Here is a 19,857-nt window from a genome sequence, read left to right on the forward strand (position 1 = left end):
TGTTTTCCATCATCATGTAGTGACCTGGACACTATTCTGAAAGAAGAATGGCTCAAAATCCCTCTGGCTGCTGCAGCAAAAGGAGGCCCCGCACCACACTAATGAATTATTGTGCTCTGAACCCAAGCGTTTCAGTTTCATTGTCCAACTCCTCAATATATGTAATTCATTGAAATAGATTATTATTGTTGTACCATCCATTTCAGATAGACAACAAGCAAAATAACAATAATAACTTAATAAAATATGATCCGTTCTATTGAATCAGATCATATTTTCCTCTCTGTGATAGAAACAGAAAGGGCTGAGATGTAAAGCCGAGCGTATGTCAGCAGTATTATGAAGAGTGAAAGCTTAATGACTTAACCAGCGTCTTCTAAATTTACACCTTAAGTAAATGAAAGCTCTCAGAAACCCCAGACTATTAGACCTTCGGAGAGTAAGAATACTCTCGGTAATGTCTGCTTTTACGATGATTATGAAAGCTCTGTTTGGTTTGCACATGCATTTGGCTGAAACCTGAGAGACGTCCATTAATCCTGGCTGTTTGTGTCTCATTGCCGTGTTGCTGTATCGACGCTGTTTTACTGCTTCAGATACGCTGGAACATCGTCTTGCTCTTACAGCAATTTACACTGTATCAGGTTCCTTGAGGATTCACTTAAAGACTGCAAAGTGTTGCTTTATTTCAGATGATCACTAGTAGAGTTTATAAGTGTTGAATGTTGAGTGGATTTAGTTGTTCATGATGCTGCACAATCAGTCATGCGCTGCAAAAATGCTTTTCTTACTTAGATTTTTTGTCTTGTTTCTAGTCCAAATATCCAAAAGTTCTTAAATCAAGAAGCTTTTTCCAGACAAGCAAAACATATTGTCTTGTTTTAGGAAATAATGTGAGTTTTTCCTTAAATCAAGCTAAATAATCTGCCAACAGGGTAAGCAAAATAATCTTATCACAAATCGAAAAACAAGATTATTTTGCTTACCCCATTGGCAGATTATTTAGCTTGATTTGAGGAAAAACTCACTTCATTTTGGCGTATTATTTCTTAAAACAAGACAATATGTTTTGCCTGTCTAGAAAATGCTTCTTGATTGAAGAATTTGTAGATATTTGGACTAGAAACCAGACAAAAAATCCAAGTAAGAAAAGCATTTTTTGCAGTGTGTTTGTTAAAAGAAGACATTTATGATCAGAAATAGGTCTGAACAGTATATCGTTTTAGCATCGATATCACAATTTGTGAATCCGAAGTAGTCATAATGCAGGACGTGCAATGTGGAGTCAGGATTGTAGTTGACCAGGTATAACAGTTTAGAACACATGATAATTTTGTTACAGTAAATAAAGTAAAGCATTTGGGCACAGGGAATTAGTGTTGGCCGACCAATTTGGCATTGTATGATGTCTAATGGGAAACATCGCGATGGACGATGGCATCGTCATCATAGGCGGAGGTGAATTAATTATTCATGAATAATTTATCAATTCATAACGAATTAATTATTTGTGGTCTACCGTTTCAACTACCTGACCCGGACTGGTCTTTGTTTTACCCATAAACGAATCATAAATAAATATATGTTACACACAAATTACCATCTGTCAATCACTTTTTCCGCAGGAGGTTGGTCACAACTAACAGTATCTGAGGTTTTCACTAAAATTACTAAGTGTGAAAGCGAAAGACTGAAGCAGTGTACTGACGCTGTGACACGTTACCTAATAGATTCAAAAGACAGAAGAGTCGTTAGATAGAGACAAGATTAATTAAATATCACTTTGACAACTATAGTGAGACGTGATCCAGCGGTACATCCTTGATTAACTCCCCTACAAAATCATCCCAATCAATCTAAAATGATTGATTAATTCGGTATCTTGTGAAATATCGCAATATAAATTGCATAAAATCAAAATATCGCAATGTACGTTTCTTTCAATATCGTGTGATTCATGAGCTGCTCTAATTGGTAATGCTGCATTTATTTGTAAAGAAAAATATACAAAAAATGTGGAATTTTGTGAAATATTATTTAAATTTAAATATTTTTAATAATTATTAATCATTTTCCAATGTAATAAATTTACATTTTTAACGTGACACAAAGCAGATGGTTTTTGGCATTTGTGATTTGCTGTTTTTATTATAAAATTATTGGTAAAATAAAAAAAGAAAAAGAAATAAACACTTCCGTGTTGGCGTGGGTTTTCTACAGACCAAACACATGCGCTACAGGTGAATTGGGTAAACAAAATTGGACTTAGCGTATGAGTGTGTGTGTGAATGTGAGAGTGTATGGGTGTTTCCCAGTACTAGGTTGCGGCTGGAAGGCCATCCACTGAGTAAAGCATATGCTGGAATAGTTTTCGGTTCATTCTGCTGTGGCAACCCCTGATAAATAAGGGACTAAGCTGAAGGAAATTTAACGAATAAAGGAATAATCGAGCAACAAATCATTATATTAGAATAATTTCTAAAGGATTGTGCAACACCGAAACCTGGAACTAACAAAGCAAAAAAATTAACAACAATAAAATTAATTTGTTCTCACATGAATAAATGACATTGTAAATATGTATTACGATAGAAAACAATATTACAGCATTACAAACACGTTTGGTGCGCACAACAAACTTTCTTCAAATAATAAAGTTTAATTATAATCGTCAACGGGCGACTCAATGGCGCAGTGGGTAGCTTGATCGCCTCGTAGCAAGAAGGTCGCTGGTTCGAGCATTAGCTGGGTCAGTTGTCATTTTTGTGTGGAGTTTGCATGTTTTCCCCGTGTTGGAGTGGGTTTCCTCTGGGTGCTCCCATTTCCCCCACAGTCCAAAGACATGCACTATAGGTGAATTGGGTAGGCTAAATTGTCCGTAGTGTTTGTGTGTGAATGAGTGTGTATAGATGTTTCCCAGTGATGGATTGCAGCTGGAAGGGCATCCGCTGCGTAAAACATAAGCTTGATAAGTTGGCGGTTCATTCCGCTATGGGGACCCCTGATGAATGAAGGGACTAAGCCGAAAAGTAAAGGAATGAATGAATGAATAATTGTCAACAGTATATTGCAGTATATTAGTTTAATTTACGAGATATTTCATACCCATGCTTTATTGACCTTATTAATACACTAGGGGCATGGTAACTACCAGCTAGTTTGTAACTAAATGTGTTCTCACTTCGGTTGCACCGCATGTTCTTAAGACAAAGTGTAGTTAGTAGGTCGTAAGCTCTTCGTAAAGTCCTACATAGTCGCATTGAATGACGTAATTTCCAATAAAATATGCGTAAATGTAGCGTTACGTTTAAACTAAGTTCAGTGGTGCAGCACAACAAAATTTATTAGTGTATAAGTTGTAACTGTGGCTGCGTCTGAAACCGCATACTTCTATACCGTATAGTGCACTAAAATTAGTATGCGAGCCGAGTAGTATGTCCGAATTCATAGAATTCCAAAATCAGTATGTGAAAAGTACCCGAATGACCTACTACTTCTGGCGAGATTCTGAAGTGCGCATCCCATGCATGCTTCGCTATCCCATGATGCCCTGCGAGAGAATTCATGAATAAAAGTAAAGCGACGCAACTGACGTGGGTAGGTTAGGTGACCATCACAAAATGGCGGATGTAGTATGTCCGAATTCCATTAATACTGCTCACATTTATACTATATCGAAGGTACTTTTCTAACCGTCGAGTAGTACGTTTAAATTCAAATGCAGTACCTACTGAGTAGTATGCGGTTTCGGACGCAGCCTCAGTGTCCCTTTAAATCACAACTAGGCTACGATTTAACTTGCGCACTGCTAGTGCAACCGGCCCTTGGTCTCATTCACTTCCATTGTTTTTTAGACGTTAAAACAGCTTGTTATGTTGCAAACTGAGAACGTCGTGTTGTATTATTCTACTTTTTATGTATAGTCATGAACACATTTGTTTGTATTAATTGTTTCTAATCATTTCTTCTGCATCAGAAGTTTCAAAACGATCTGAAAAAATGAGCAAAAAATGATCTGACCATGTTGTTATCCCGCAGGCGGGGGCCTCCTCCATGTGGGCATCATGTTGCGGGCTGCTGAACGAGGTCATGGGCACTGGGGCTGTCCGCACTCAGCAGCCGGGCTTCGGAGCCGGAGCGGGACCGTTCCGATTCGCCCCGAGCGCTGGATACTCCACATACCCACCCAGCAGCACCACCTCAGGAAGCGCAGGCCTGGCGTGCAAAGCCTGCGGACTGGCCTTTTCTGTGTTCAGACGGAAGGTAGGATATAGTGTTGTTGTCACCATACTGGAATTTGTAACTTCGATACGATACCTTGAAGAATACTGATATTCAATACCATTTTTGATACTGTTTGTTTGTTTGTTTGTTTGTTTGTATACTTTATTGTCCCTCAAGGGGAAATTTTTCTGTAGACTCACCCAGCACTTCAGCAGGTTTTGACACAATAACAATTTAAAAGAATAAGTCAACATGCAAAAGAATTACACACACTATTGTTCAGTGTTCAATAGTCTGATTGACACTGGAATCAGGGCCGGATTAACCAATGGGCCTTATGGGCACAGGCCCAGGGGCCCGTGCACACTAGGGGCCCCTGCGAGGGGGGAGAAAAAAAGACAATTTCGCGATTGTCTTTTTAGGCTAATTGCAATTAGCGCATCTAGATGGAATAAACTATTCAGGGTTTACGCCCATCGATGCCTGATTGATAGAGACAAGATGAGTAAAGAGCAGGGTAGCATTACAGCTCCAGTGGCGCACCTTGTAAGGCACACAGTCTCATCTTTTGACGCGTATAATCATCAACTCGGTTCGAATCCACCAACAGCTGAACTCGTGCTACTTTTTTTTCTCCCCATTACATATCAGATTTTAAATATATTTATTTTTAATAGTAAGGAAATATTTTATAAAAATAATACAAATTGTGATATAAAGTCACAAGTGTCTCGTGGGTATTTAATAATGTTTAGCCTTATTAAAGGTGCCTCCCTCTCTGCAAAAACCATATTGCTCAGACAACTGTATTTCCTCTGAGCAAAAAAAAAAATCGCGATCACGTATTAATATTATTATTATATTTAAATTGCCTTCTTTAACTAAACAGAATGCTGTAATTGGTTAAGCGCGGAAACGTCAGTTTTGTAATAACCCGCCCTTAACTGAGCGGACTTTAGTGTAACGTTATATCTGTCATAGATCAAAAATGAGTGGACAAGTGGATTTAGCAAACGCAAATCTTTGTAGACTATAAATACATATGTACTATATATCATTTATTTAAATATGTGGGCAACAAATTATAGATTCATTTTATTTAAAAATTATTATATTATTCTTATTTTTTAAATTCAACTATAGGGGTGCAGCCAGGTAGGGGGCCTTACAAGACAATGTGCCCAGGAGCCCCTGAGTTCTTAATTCGGGCCTGATTGGAATAAATCTGTTCTTAAATCTGTTCCGTTTCCAGCAGAAGAAAAAAAATTTACTAAATTAAATGTAGTGCTTTGAAAGGCCTGGAAAGTACTTAAAAACAAACATAGGTCTTTGAAAGTGCTTGAATTAAGTTTGAAATGGAATATGTTTATAGTGTTATGTCAGCAACTGCTGTCATGGACAGAACTACAATATGATAAATTCTTGATTTAAAAATCTTATATTTAAACAAGAACTATGGGGCGGCACGGTGGATTAGTGGTTTTGGCACTGTTGCCTCACAACAAGAAGGTCGCTGGTTCGAGTCCCGGCTGGGCCAGTTGACATTTCTGTGTGCATGTTCTTCCTGTGTTGGCATGGGTTTCCTCAGGGTCCTCCGATTTCCCCCACAGTCCAAACACATGCGCTATAGGGGAATTGGATAAACTAAATTGGCTGTAGTGTATGAGTGTGGGTGTGAATGTGAGAATGTATTGGTGTTTCCCATACATTAAGTGAAACATAAACTCACTGGCCACTTTATTAGGTACAGCTGTCCAACTGCTCGTTAACGTAAATTTGTAATCAGCCAATCACATGGCAGCAGCTCAATGCATTTAGACGTGTAGACCTGGTCAAGGCGATCTGCTGCAGTTCAAACTCAGCATCAGAATGGGGAAGAAAGGGGATTTAAGTTTCTTTGAACGTGGCATGGTTGTTGGTGCCAGACGGGCTGCTCTGAGTATTTCAGAAACTGCTGATCTACTAGGATTTTCATGCACAACCATCTCTAGGGTTTACAGAGAATGGTTTGAAAAAGAGAAAATATCCTGTGAGCGGCAGTTCTGTGGGCGCAAATGCCTTGTTGATGCCAGAGGTCAGAGGAGAATGGCCAGACTGGTTCCAGCTGATAGAAAGAACAACAGTAACTCAAATAAGCACTCGATACAACCGAGGTCTGCAGAAGAGCATCTCTGAACACACAACACGTCCAACCTTGAGGCGGATGGGCTACAGCAGCAGAAGACCACATCGGGTGCCGCTCCTGTCAGCTAAGAACAGGAAACTGAGGCTACAATTCACACAGGCTCACCAAAACTGGACAATAGAAGATTGGAGAAACGTTGCCTGCTCTGATGAGTCTCCATTTCTGCTGCCACATTCGGATGGTAGGGTGAGAGTTTGGCATCACCAACATGAAAGCATGGATCCATCCTGCCTTGTATCAACGGTTCAGGCTGGTGGTGGTGGTGTAATGGTGTGGGGGATACTTTCTCGGCACACTGTACTCAAGTGGCCTCCACAATCACCAGAACTCAATCCTATTGAGCACCTTTGGGATGTGGTGGAACGGGAGATTCACATCACGGATGTGCAGCTGATAAATCTGCAGAAACTGCGTGATGCTATCATGTCAATATGGAGCAATATCTATGAGGAATATTTCCAGTATCTTGTTGAATCTACGCCATGAAGGTTTTAGGCAGTTCTGAAGGCAAAAGGGCGGCCCAACCCGGTACTAGTAAGGTGTACCTAATAAAGTGGCCGGTGAGTGTATTTCATGAATGAGATTTTATTGATTTTAATATTTTTGCTGGTCATGAAAACAATCTATTTATATGTGTAATGATCAATTAAGAAACGCTAGTTGTCCCTTTAGAAACTTAGTGAAATGAACAACCCCAAATTTTCAGGGGAACCCCCATCACGTAGAGCTGCACTGCAGTGCTTACCTTGCACACCAGTTTGCTACGCCATTAGAAAAACACATTTTGTCCTCTTGCTAGTGTGTATAGATGTACATCATTCATAGTTTAGTTTTAAATATAGAAAATTGATTGGTCAGGAGCAACAATGAGGTGCAGGAATCCCTAATGTTTATAACTCAGACACGCCTCATTTTCTAGCAAAGCTTACGTGTGATAAAAGATCCGAGCGTTCACTTTCCCACAAAGCATCAGTGTTTTGAAATCCTATCAGCTCTTCCACAGCTGTCTGCAGACGCTCATATGCACAGGCGTGATGGATGGACCTGACATTCACCCAGTGTGCATTGCTTTGACTGAACCGCTCAGTCGTCAGCATGGTGGCATTTGATAACAACCAGCCGGCAAACACACACTGCACAACTGCTGCTCAGAACTGGGAGAGAAATGAAGTCCTGAAAAATGAAGGGATGTGGAGATGCTGTTCTTATTGTTTTTCTTACTGAGTCATTGTAAGGTGGAGTTTAAAGGGCCATGAAACCCCCTCGTTTCAGCAGGGTGTTTTCACACCTTGGAAAAAGTCAGAAAAGTGGGCGTGTCCAGCTCTGTTTAGGGGGGAGTGTCGGAGGAACTAAAGTGGGAGGGTGTGGGAGTGTCTATTTGGGCACGCGCGAGTTTCAGTCAAAATACATACACACAGTAGAAAGTGATGGTGTTTAACCTACATGGACATCTGTAGTGGAATTATTTGCCAAATTATTTAATGGTGGACTTTAACTGCAGTTTGGCTCTTTCATTCAGGGAATTCATTCATGCCCCTCGCGACACACGAGATATTTGATTCGAGGAACTGCTCTAAGCGTGTATTTTTCATGCAATGTTTGATACCGCACGGCGAATGAGAGAAAAAAACCCTCCGCATTTCCCAGAAACTTAGATGCACACGACAGGTAGCGTCAGAAAGCCGCTTGTGTTATTCCGGTCACTAAATGCGGTAAAAACCCTACACGAGGTTAAAGTTTGGTTGTGGTGCTAACGTGTTTACACTCTGTGCAATAGTTTGTTAGATACGAACAAACTGAATAAACACTGAGCACTGGTCGCTCACTTAACAAATCTGTAGAGACAGGACAATCACCAGCAACTAGAGCCGCGTCTTGAAGAGAATACTACATGCGAATCCAGATCTCAGTGTTTGCAGATGAGAACAGCTCTCAGGTAAACAATGTTCCTCCTTAGACACGTAAGTTATTGTTGTCGCGCGTCGCGTACACTGTAATCCACACGTGACTCTGAGCTCTCACAGAGAGAAAATGAAAACGAAACTTAACTGCAGCAAACTATAAAAGCAACACTTCACGCTTGTTTTGCCAACACAACATGGCGTCTCTGTCCTGAAAACACGGTGATAGTAATGAATATTAATGAAGTTGCACAATAGAGCGCGCTGATTGGTTTGAACCAAGCTTTACTCATGCATTAATGCATCACACTATAAGACGTAATAAGACACACTCTGGCACAGATGCCCAGTCTGCACGCTGGAATACACGCTATTATGTCATGACCGTGACGCAGCTTCAAAAATTCGTTTCAAACAGGAAGTACGAATTTGCTTAAAATAACGCAAAAACAACCAATTTACACTTTTTAGTGAAATATAGGTGTCCTAATAGTGTTTTTAGCAGTGTGGGACACATATACGACTGTCAACAGCTCAAAAAATGTGTTTTGGTGTTTCGTGACCCTTTAAGTAAAGTGTGTGGTGCATATAGAGAGGAGAGTGTTCCTACAGGACACACTCAGATACAGTGTTTACATAATAAACACAATCAGAAACACTTATTGCAATTTAAGGGTTTACGAAACCCTCGAGTACTTTTTCTGAGATATTAACAGGTTTGTGTGTGTTGAGCATCAGCTAAGACAATGTCAGCACCTGTCAGCTTTAATTGTGGGAAAAACTGGATAATTTTGAGCTTTTGTCAGCTAATTTCAGCTTCCGGGTTTAAAATGATTTTTGGGGCGGGATCAAAATCGGTGACGTAGCACAGAACTACAAGTGCAAAGATGACAAGTCAGTTTCTCATTATTATTCATAGCGAAGTTTTATTATCTTATGAGAAAAGCCTGCTTCTTAATTATTCATGACTGCACGTGCTTTCCGAAGGCAAGACAGACCTGCCAGTGCCAAGCTGTGAGACTCTATGTTGATGACTGCGTGAGACCGCATCCAAGGACCCACAGCACACAGTATTTAGCTGTTCATTAGGGGTCGTATGTGTTTGTTTCCATGATCCACGGGGCTTATTGCATGTTTTTCCTCGCGATCCTGTCAGGGCCAATACAGCAACGATGTTTGTGTGCAGTAAGCATTTTTGTCTGGAGAGCAGTACGAGTATGGCGGAAAATGGCGGACTTTGTCCTTTATCAGTGAAGTTTGTTCACATTTAAACACATCGCCGTGCTGCTGTGTTTGCCTAAATCCTCCTGATTACCAGCAGGGCTAATGGTTAAAATAGACAGGGCAAGAGACCTGCTGCACTGAGTCTGCATTCAGACCTGTGATTCAGACCCGGGGATTGAGGGAGAAGTCCTCATTTATAGTGTTTATATGAACACGTTTATCTTTATAATGATATAAATTGTGGTTGTGTGTATATGAAATGACAAATGTAGCAGGGCATTCAATAACTGTTTATTTCTTTGCATTTTAACTTTGTAAATTATAAAATCATGCGTCTCCTCACGGTTTGTGTCTCATTTTGTGAGCCGCCTGACAACAGTTGTTCGCTCACCGCCTTCTCCCCTGTTCTGCTGGCCACGCCCACTCCTGCCCTTTGCTCGCGGAGCTCCACGCCCACTATGATGCATCTTTTGAAAAAATTCTGAGGTAGGCCTGAACCAAAATTGGGGGGTGTCATGGTCCTTTAAGGTTGTCAATTGCTACTACCTTGTGAATCAGTGGGCGGAGATAAACAGGCAGAGATGTTGTATGCGTTAATCTTCTCAGGAGTTTATCCACATGATTAAGGCCCTGTTTACACTAGTGCGTTTTAGTTTTAAAACGGCGTTTTAGAATGAAAACGATCCGCGTCCACACTCGCGTTTCACCCAGCGTTTCTGAACTGCTCTCCGTCCACACCAAAACGCTAAAAACGCAACACGTGACCACACACACACTCTCAGGCAAGCGCTGCAGCTCATCTACCCAGATGAGAGCTGTGCTTGTCGGACTTCTCATCAAGCATCTCCCGCTAGATCTAATCTCACTATATTTATTAAACGGGATATTTCATTCATCTTGTTGTCTTTATCTAACGACATATTCCCTGACTTTGGTCACTGGAATCTATTACTTGTTCTCAGGTAACGTGTTTTGGCTGAGCGCAAAGATAAGTTAATGATTAATGTAAGCACGTACATTCTGTATATTGACTGATCGCTTGCCTTTATTTCCTATAATGTATAAACTTATTGTATGTTATACTTTTATAATGGCCATTATCAATTAAAACTGATATTCAACAAAAGAGAGGCTGTGTTTCGTATTTTCACTGAAATTGAAAGGAGGCAGTTGTTATCGGCTCCGTTTTGTTATAAATATCCACACAGTGAAGATGACGCTCATCTTATGCAGCACGACGCCTCAACATTTCTGCTGTCTGTTTAGTTGTTAATATTAAAATGAAAATAGGCAGTTCCTTATATCATGTTTACATTTTATTGTTGAGAAAGTGAAACAACGTAGCCAGGGTGATGTGAATGAAGTTATAAAGTACACTGTTCCCTTTGAAGATTTACCCGTGTCCTCGGTATAGTCTGTTTACCATATCAAACTGAAAAGAAGAGATGCAGCCATGATCAAACTTGCGAAGTTTTAACTTACACAGAGAAGATGCAGGACTGAACTGTGTGTGTTAGGCTACTTAATATTGAGGAAAAGCCTCAATCAGAGAGGCGAATGTGTGCAGCCCCGCCTCCGTTTTCAGATGTCTCCGTTTTCCATCATCCACACTGAGACGGAGCAGCAGCGTTTCAGAATGAAAACGGCCTCTCCAGCGTTTTCGAAACGCTCCGTTTTCGGCGCTCGAGAACTCCGGCGTAGTGTGGACGGATGGCGTAACCGTAGCAAAACTTATGCGTTTTCAAACTAAAACGCATTAGTGTAAACGGGGCCTCAATGGGGCTGAACAGTATATCGCTTGGGCATGGATATCACAATGTGTTTAACTTCAATAGTCACGATTATTTATTAAAGATTAACAGATACAGATATTATTAAATATTATTATTTTTCATTATTTATACAATAATGACCATGTTATTTTACATTGGATTGCTCAATTTCTGTACTTGAATACTGTTGGACTCCCCAGAAAACCGTAAAGCACTGTTTATTTATGTACTTTTGTTTGTAATTGATTAAAATGTACACAGATGCACTGCATATAAAAAGATCTAAGTTAATGAAATCTTTCGGAATAGAGATATTTAAATAGTTTAGTGAAATTATATTCATATATCAATATATATATATCGAGGCAAAACAAAATAAATCCTTTTCCAGTATCGTGCAGACCTACTATAAAATAATACATTTGTTATTCATTCATTTTCCTTTGGCTTACGCTCTCTGCACAAGACTTTTGGCCAGCGGGGAAATTAAAATGGTCGTGCCGAACTGAGTCTGGTTCTCTCAAGGTTTTTTTTCTTCACTCTCCTATTGGTGAAGTTTTTTTTTTCCCTCTCCGCTGTCGCCACTGGCTTGCATGGTTCAGGATCTGTAAAGCTACGCATCGATGAATTTGCTCTTCAGTGTTTGGACTCTCAATAATGACTTCAAACCACACTGAACTGAGCTAAACTGAACTGAACTTAAACACTAAAAGCTGAACTACTCTAATCCAGTTACTATGACCATTTATGTGAAGCTGCTTTGACACAATCTACATTGTAAAAGCGCTATACAAATAAAGCTGAATTGAATTGAATTGAATAATTCAGAGGTTGTCACAGTGGAATGAACCGCCAACTATTCCAGCATATGTTTTAAGCAGCAGATGCCCTTTCAGCCGCAACCTAGTACTGGGAAACACCCATACACACTCATTCCCACACACACACACACACACACTAATATACTACGGCCAATTTAGCTTACCCAATTCCCCTATAGCGCATGTGTTTGGACTGTGGGGGAAACCGGAGCACCCGAAGGAAACCCACGCCAACATGGAGAGAACATGCAAACTCCACACAGAAATGCCAACTGGCCCTGCTGAGGCTCGAACCAGCGACCTTCTTGCTGTGAGGCGACAGTGCTAAACACACGTCATGTGAAACTTTTTTTTTATATGCAAAGAAAAACTTTTCCAATGTGTAAACAGTCCTGAAACTTCCAGGATGCTTATTTTTGACCGCTCACATGTCAAATATCAACGGAAGGTAGATTTCTCAATTCATCTCTCTCTCTCTTTTACAGCACGTTTGCTCCGACTGCAAGAAGAGCTTCTGCTCGCTGTGTTCGGTGCTGCAGGAGAATCTGCGGCGCTGCTCCACCTGCCACCTGCTGTGGGGAACGGCCTTCCAGCGGCCCCGGCTCATGCGGCTGCGCGTCAGAGACCTGCGGCAGTACCTGACGCTGCGCAACATCAACACCGACACCTGCAGGGAGAAAGAGGACCTGGTGGACCTGGTGCTCTGCCATCTGGGCGCTGAGCTGGAGCTGGGGGAAGACGAGGAGGAAGAGGAGGAGGAGGAAGAGGAAGCGGATACGGACAGTCTGCCGTCACTCCCGCGCTCGCTCTCCACGCCGCCGGCCTCTGCAGCGCGCTCGTCCTCCCAGCAGTCGGCGCTGTCTGCGGCCGCGTCTCAGGGAGAAGCTCTCAGCCGCAGCGATAGCTCAGGGACAAACAATCAGGTGAGGCAGATTTTTAATATTATTTTTATTTTATTTTAAGTTTTTATATTAAATGGCACTTTAACTGTCTTTTTCTATGCATTGCATTACCACAATTTTATTTTATTTATTTGTTTTTTATTATTTTATTTTGTATAATTGCCTGATGCCATTTATCAAGACTTTTATAATAAAACTTATTTAAAAATATTAAAAGTGTCAAAATATATTTATTATATAGTATATATACACTACCTGACAAAAGTCTTGTCATTGATCCCAGCTGTAAAAGCAACAAATAATAACCTGGCTTCTAGTTGATCATTTGGAAAAGTGGCAGAAGGTGGATTTTTCTGATGAATCATCTGTTAACTGCATCCCAATCATCACAAATACTGCAGAAGACCTACTGGAAACGCCATGGAGCCAAGATTCTCACAGAAATCAGTCAAGTTTGGTGAAGGAGAAATCATGGTTCAGGGTTACATTCAGTATGGGTGCGTGCGAGAGATCTGCAGAGTGGATGACAACATCAACAGCCTGAGGTATCAAGACATTTGTGCTGCCTATTACATTACAAACCACAGGAGAGGGACAATTCTCCAGCAGGATAGCGCTCCTCATACTTCAGCCTCCACATCAAAGTTCCTGAAAGCAAAGAAGGTCAAGCTGCTCCGGGATTGGCCAGCCCAGTCACCAGTAATGAACATTATTGAGCATGTCTGGGGTAAGATGAAGAAGGAATTGAAGATGAATCCAAAGAATCTTGATGAACTCTGGGAGTCCTGCAGGAACGCTTTCTTTGCCGTTCCAGATGACTTTATTAATCAGTGATTTGAGTCATGTCAGAGATGTATGGATGCAGTCCTCCAAGCTCATGATGGAGTCAGACACAATATTCATTCTGTCTCCACTGCAGCAGGACTTTATATTCAAGACTGGACATTATTTCTGTTCAGTGATGAGACTTTTGTCTAAGCAGAGTCAGACCTTACTGTCCTAATGAAATCATTAATAATCAAGGCATGATCATATTTTATTTGGGTCAAATAAGTGTCATCTAGAGGCATTTGCCTTTTATATAAGCCACTTTTGAAACCAAATGATCAACTAGAAGTCAAGGTATTATTTGTTGTTCCTAAAACTTGGATAGGCGACAAGACTTTTGTCAGGTAGTATATATATATATATATGTCAGCCAATCAGATTCAAAAACCAGACAGAACTGTTGTATAAATATATGTATATACAAATAGTAGTAGACATAGGATAAAAATCGATTATTCATAGATACTAAAATAACAATCATATTAAACAGACAAATCAAGCACGGGCAATAAATCAGGCAATTTAAACCGAGTTTTTAGATAGTATTTTAGATTATCTATGTTTTATTTTAAATTGTTTATATAATAGAAAGGATCTTGGATGATTTTTAAGCTGGTTTGTTTGCTTGCAAATTTTTGTGAGCAATATGTTGAAAGCACTGTTCACACATTTATGTGGAGACACGTTTCATTTCTTCTTGAATATTTTTAAAAACTGCTCATTGTATCACTTGTTTTAATATGCCTGCCCTGCCGTTAACATGCATCCTGCATTATAAATGTTGAACAGTTGAAGCATGCTAAATGTGCTGAAGTGAGCTATTTTCAGAATGCTGTTCACTTTCTATTTCTTCACATTCTTCCACATTTTTGCCCCCTGATCTGTTGACTTCTGCTCTCTGTGCAGTTATTAATCTGCTTACAGCCCTCGGTCACTAAACATTCATTCATTCTGATGTGTTTTAATGCGACGTGACGTGTGGATGCTGAAAACAGCTGTACCCCACGAGGCTTGCTGTGACGGTTAAGCCTTTTTTTTAGATCTGACTTGCTGAGCATCTTACGTAATGCTGGAAGGTCGTTTGGTAATTCCTGCGTGACGCAACGTTCAGATTAACAGAGCAGACGTGAAAGTTCCTAGGAGGTGAATGACTAGGTTTGATAGCTAAGCAGTTTTAAAGTGAAGATATTTTGTCCCTTTTTCATAATGTCTAAAAAAAATAATAATAATAATAAAAAATCGCGTTAGACTTTCTCATTGTCTGTCATTTTGACGGAGAGAGTTGTAAAAATTCCGTCATAACCTATTACTGCCCGTCATTTAATTTGCATATTTTTTAATCGCTTTTTTCATTCATATCATATTTTAATCATGAACTTGCAAATAGGCTAAATTATTAATTTATTTATTTGACAAATGAACAAAAACTCTAACTCTAATTTATTGTTCAACAATTTCAACAATGTTTTTTTTGCACTGACAGCGGAGGGAATTAAAACACGACCATTTGTGCCTGAACACAGGCAGATATAAACAACAAAATATATTACAAAATATAATTCAGACTAAAATAAGAACATAACTTAAAAATAAAACTATTCAGACGATGTTCTGTAGGCCTATTTGCCTCAACTCAAATCTTCCTCCTGGTCCGCGTCGACCTGAACTGGGTGCTTGCCTGTGTGTAATCAAACGCATCAAGGGAGACTGATGCAGAGGCAGTTGTCATTAAATTCTGTGTCTTTGCCCCAGAAAGTCGACTTCTCGTGACAGTTTTAATTTTGCTTATATATATATATATATATATATATATATATATATATATATATATATATATATATATATATATATATATATATATTAGGGATGTAACGGTATTGTAAATACCGTCATACCGCAATATTAATTTTTTTCGATATTACCGTAGTCGCATGACTCGGTAAAACTATAGGTCTTCTGAGAAAATTTGCTCAGGCGAATGAAGTGAACGGGAGGTACTGGAAACTACAATTCCCATCAGCCCAGGCTTGGCCATAATCCCTTGCGGTCTGTTGTCGCTACAGATCCAGTAATGCGGAAATGGAGTGTGCTGCTAGAAGTGGGGATGAAAAAGAGCTGGAAAACCCTAAAGCGGGTGTTGTCGCCGCGCGCGTACTGAATAGTGGTGTTGTCGCGCGAGTTCTTATCAGCTGTGTCGTCGCGCGCGTACTGAATAGCGGTGTTGTCGCGCGAGTTCTTATCAGCTGTGTTGTCGCGCGCGTACTGAATAGTGGTGTTGTCGCGCGCGTTCTGATCAGCTGTGTTGTCGCGCGCGTACTGTAAAGCGGGGACGGAGGGTGTGTCGCGTCGCGGGGGCACTTTGGATCATTTTGGAAGGGAACTTTCTATCCAAGACTAAAAAGGGCATGTGCACTGCACAGGTTGAGCACTGTGTGTGCACGTGCCTGCAAGTTGGGGAATACGACTAATAATCAGTCATGGGGACTGCAGAAACACAGCACACTGTTCAGATTAATGCAGACATGAGATCTCTATCTCACTCATGGTTTGTCCTCTCAAGTGGGGGAAAGACAATGCACAACGTTACCCACTGCTGTCAACCTGGGCCAAGTCATATCTCTCTTGTCCCAGAAACCTCAGTCCCAAATGAGAGGGTTTTTTTTCTGTTGCAGGGGACATTGTAAATACCCAGAGATACCAGATAATATTTATATGATAATTTTCCTTAAAACCCATCTCTATCTAAGTGAGTGACTGATTAAATGTTGAATGTGATGAGTTTTCAACACTACTAAATTGAAACTTATTTTTTTACATGGTTTAATAATTTTTTGTTATTAAAATTGAAGTTCCTGTTTCAAAGCTTACAGATAGATGACTAATTTGTATGTCATTGACACTTTTGGCACTTTTTTGGAGTATTTTCATAAGTTTTGTTTTTTCCTGTAAATGATTCAATAAATACCGTACCGTGACATTCATACCGAGGTATTACCGTACCGTGAAATTCTGATACCGTTACATCCCTAATATATATATATATATATAATCTGGTGTTTCCAGAATGTCTGTAAAGTTTCAACTCAAAATCCTTTCGCTTGTAAAGTTTCCACCTGTTTGGATGTGAGCAAAAATACACTGTTTTTGTATGTGTCCCTTCAAATGCAAATGAGCTGCTGCTTTTCAGAAGAGGGGTGGAGCCTTTACATGCTATAGTGGCATTTAATTGCTATTTACGAAAGAGATAGTGACTTCATTCATTCATTTTCCTTCAGATTAATCCCTTATTAATCAGGGGTCGCCACAGCGAAATGAAGAGTTTTTCAGGCGTGAATGTTGTTGTTTTAAACTCGAATCGGCAGTTTATTCACAAAGATAGCGTGTCTTTGACGACATGCCTCATGCATTTTCAAACTAAAATGCATTAGTGTAAACAGGGCCTAAGTTTTGCTATGGTTACGCCATCCATTCACACTACGCCGGAGTCTTCGAGCGCCGAAAACTGAGCATTTTGGAAACGCTGAAGAGGCTGTTTTCATTCTGAAACGCTGCTGCTTCGTCTCAGCGTGGATGAGGGAAAACGGAGACATCTGAAAATGAAGGCGGGGCCGCTGAGATTTGCTAGCTGATTAGGGCTTTTGTGTCATTGCGTATCCTTCCCTTATTCGTCAAGCCCCTATCACATGACTATAACACATGGCTTTAACGCTACCGGAAGACAGCAGACCAGCCTTCACTGTAAACAACAACATGGACACAGAAATGGGAGCGTTGTTTGCACTATTGTCTGTTTTAGGCGCCATCGTGCAGTTATTCATTTGTTACGTTTAGTAACAACTCGACCTTGTTGTCTGTCCACAAAAATACCTTTTTGGCAGCTTTACATCGACCAGTCCATCTCGGATGTACCGCTGGATCTCACCTGTCCATTGTAGTTAATGCATGATATTTAATACATCTTGTCCATATCTAACGGACAGTCTTTGGTCTTTTGAATCTATGATTTGTTCTCAGGTGTATTATTTTGGCAGTGTTATTTCGTTACCTTTTTTTAATTGTCTTTAATTATGTTACCAAGTTGTCGGCGCCAGTGGTGTAGTGGTTAGTGCGTTGACACATGCACTCTGGTGCTCGCGGCGACCCGGGTTCTATTCCGCCTCGCGGTCCTGTGCTGATCCTTCCCCTCTCTCTGCTCCCCATGCTTTCTTTTCAATTATCTCTACTGTCCTATCAAAAATAAAGATGAAAAACCTCAAAAAATATTTATTAAAAAAAAAAATTGTTACCAAGTTGAACACTATTTACCAAACTGCTTTACGTTATCTATATTTCTTATTGTTTACATCTTGTACTTCATACTTGTATAATGTCCATTGTAGCTTATTAAATCTGATAATTAAAGGCACATGTCTGTGTATAACAACACATTTTACTTCACATTTTTATGGACTTATGTTTACAATTTCCTAAATCAAAAATGTAGATTTATAATATAAATATAATATTAATTACAGGGCCGTGTTTTATATAATTAAATCATTTTATTCTTAATGTACTGTGAAACCGATGAATCCATGGTGAGTTTAGTGACATTATAAAGTACACTGCCCTTCCATTTAAAGAAGTACCCGACTTGTGTCCTCGGGAGGTCGTTCTTTCAAGTCGGAACTTGGCAAGTCTGAACTTCCAAGAACGGTGGAATTGAGAAACAGCCAATGTCAGCCTGTGACGCGCTTCCTATATTGTTTACCGCTACTCTGAATATTGTAATATGGCTTAGTAATGAGTGTAATTCCTGCACGCTGCAGGCCAAACACTAAGCATACAGTAGTTGCTTTAGGACAAAGCGCGTGAGAGAGTGAGACGTGAAATATTGCACAACTGTAAACGTCCCAGATATAACACAGTTTTTCATTCAGAATTGTACCATTATAAAGTACTATAAAGGTTTCTAAGTGGTGAATGACATGAAGTAGTCGGTTGTCTACTGTCACTTTTAAGGTGCACGCTTAATTTCACGGGACCTTTAAACAGGGCATAAGTCTGATCTTTATGATATGTCCCATTTAAAGTGTGTGTTGGCTAGAGGAGACGGTGAGTTAGCAGACTGACCCATTTATTATTAATACGGTGCTGCACGGCGTCCGCATGTGGCCCTTGTGAGAGATCTCAGTCCATGTGCTTCCTCATAAACACACAGTCATTCTTCAGGCGGACAGGAGCAAACGCAGGGCCATTAGCTAATTGTTCTGAATGCGGCAAATAGTAAAAGACAGGGAGAAAACCATCCATGCAGTGCTGCTGCTGCATCCTTATGTGGATGAAGACACCAGGAACAAGTCACTGCAGTCCATGATTGAATCTGTAATGTGTCCAGTCAGTCAGTGGATGATAATAGTGAGAATGTGATAGGTGGGAAATTAAATATGCACGATTCTGGCTAAAATGAGAATCACACTATGAGCTCTGACTCTCGATCTCTGTGTTTAACTTCTTTCTTCAGGATCATGGAGATGCTGCGTCAGTTTCCCTCCTCAACCTGGAGTCTCATGACGACATGCTGGAGGTGAGAAAAAAAAAAGTTTATTTCTGCTGGAAGCAGTCTGCGCTGAGCGACTTAATGATGATTGGGTTTACTTTAAAACCCCTCGATTCTCACTGAGCCTCCATTAACATTAATAATTCATCCGACACTTCTGCTTGGTGTTTGGCAAATACTTGAGAAGAGCATCTGCAGGAGCAGATCAGGAGCAATCTGCTGTAAATGCAGCTGAACTTCTAAAAATGGTTAAAAACAATTATTATTATTATTATTGTTAAATAATAATAGTAACAACAACTTATCCAAAGTTTAAACATTGGTTTTGCATAAAAACTATATTAATGTAACCCACCGGTCCTACTGCACCCAACCCGCTGCAAGCTGGTATCGAACCTGCAACCTCCCGCATGGGAGTCGGTTGCTCTACCAAGAAGGCTATTGTCATAGAGAAGCTTTGA

The 19,857-nt window shown here is 40.2% G+C and overlaps 2 protein-coding genes across 7 annotated transcripts in view; one reads left to right on the forward strand and one right to left on the reverse strand.

Annotated features, from left to right (window-relative positions):
• Positions 1–19,857, reverse strand: part of ess2 (ess-2 splicing factor homolog) — a 779,665-nt gene that overhangs the window by 448,950 nt on the left and 310,858 nt on the right. The window lies entirely within an intron of this gene.
• Positions 1–19,857, forward strand: part of rnf34b (ring finger protein 34b) — a 57,869-nt gene that overhangs the window by 26,581 nt on the left and 11,431 nt on the right. For all 6 annotated transcript variants that reach the window (XM_073914134.1, XM_005162428.6, XM_005162429.6 and 3 more), the window contains 3 exon segments: positions 4,039–4,263; positions 12,613–13,050; positions 19,361–19,423. In XM_073914134.1, the coding sequence (XP_073770235.1) occupies positions 4,039–4,263; positions 12,613–13,050; positions 19,361–19,423 (726 nt within the window).

This window comes from Danio rerio, chromosome 10, assembly GCF_049306965.1.
Source record: "Danio rerio strain Tuebingen ecotype United States chromosome 10, GRCz12tu, whole genome shotgun sequence".
NCBI classification, from domain to species: Eukaryota; Metazoa; Chordata; class Actinopteri; order Cypriniformes; family Danionidae; genus Danio; species Danio rerio.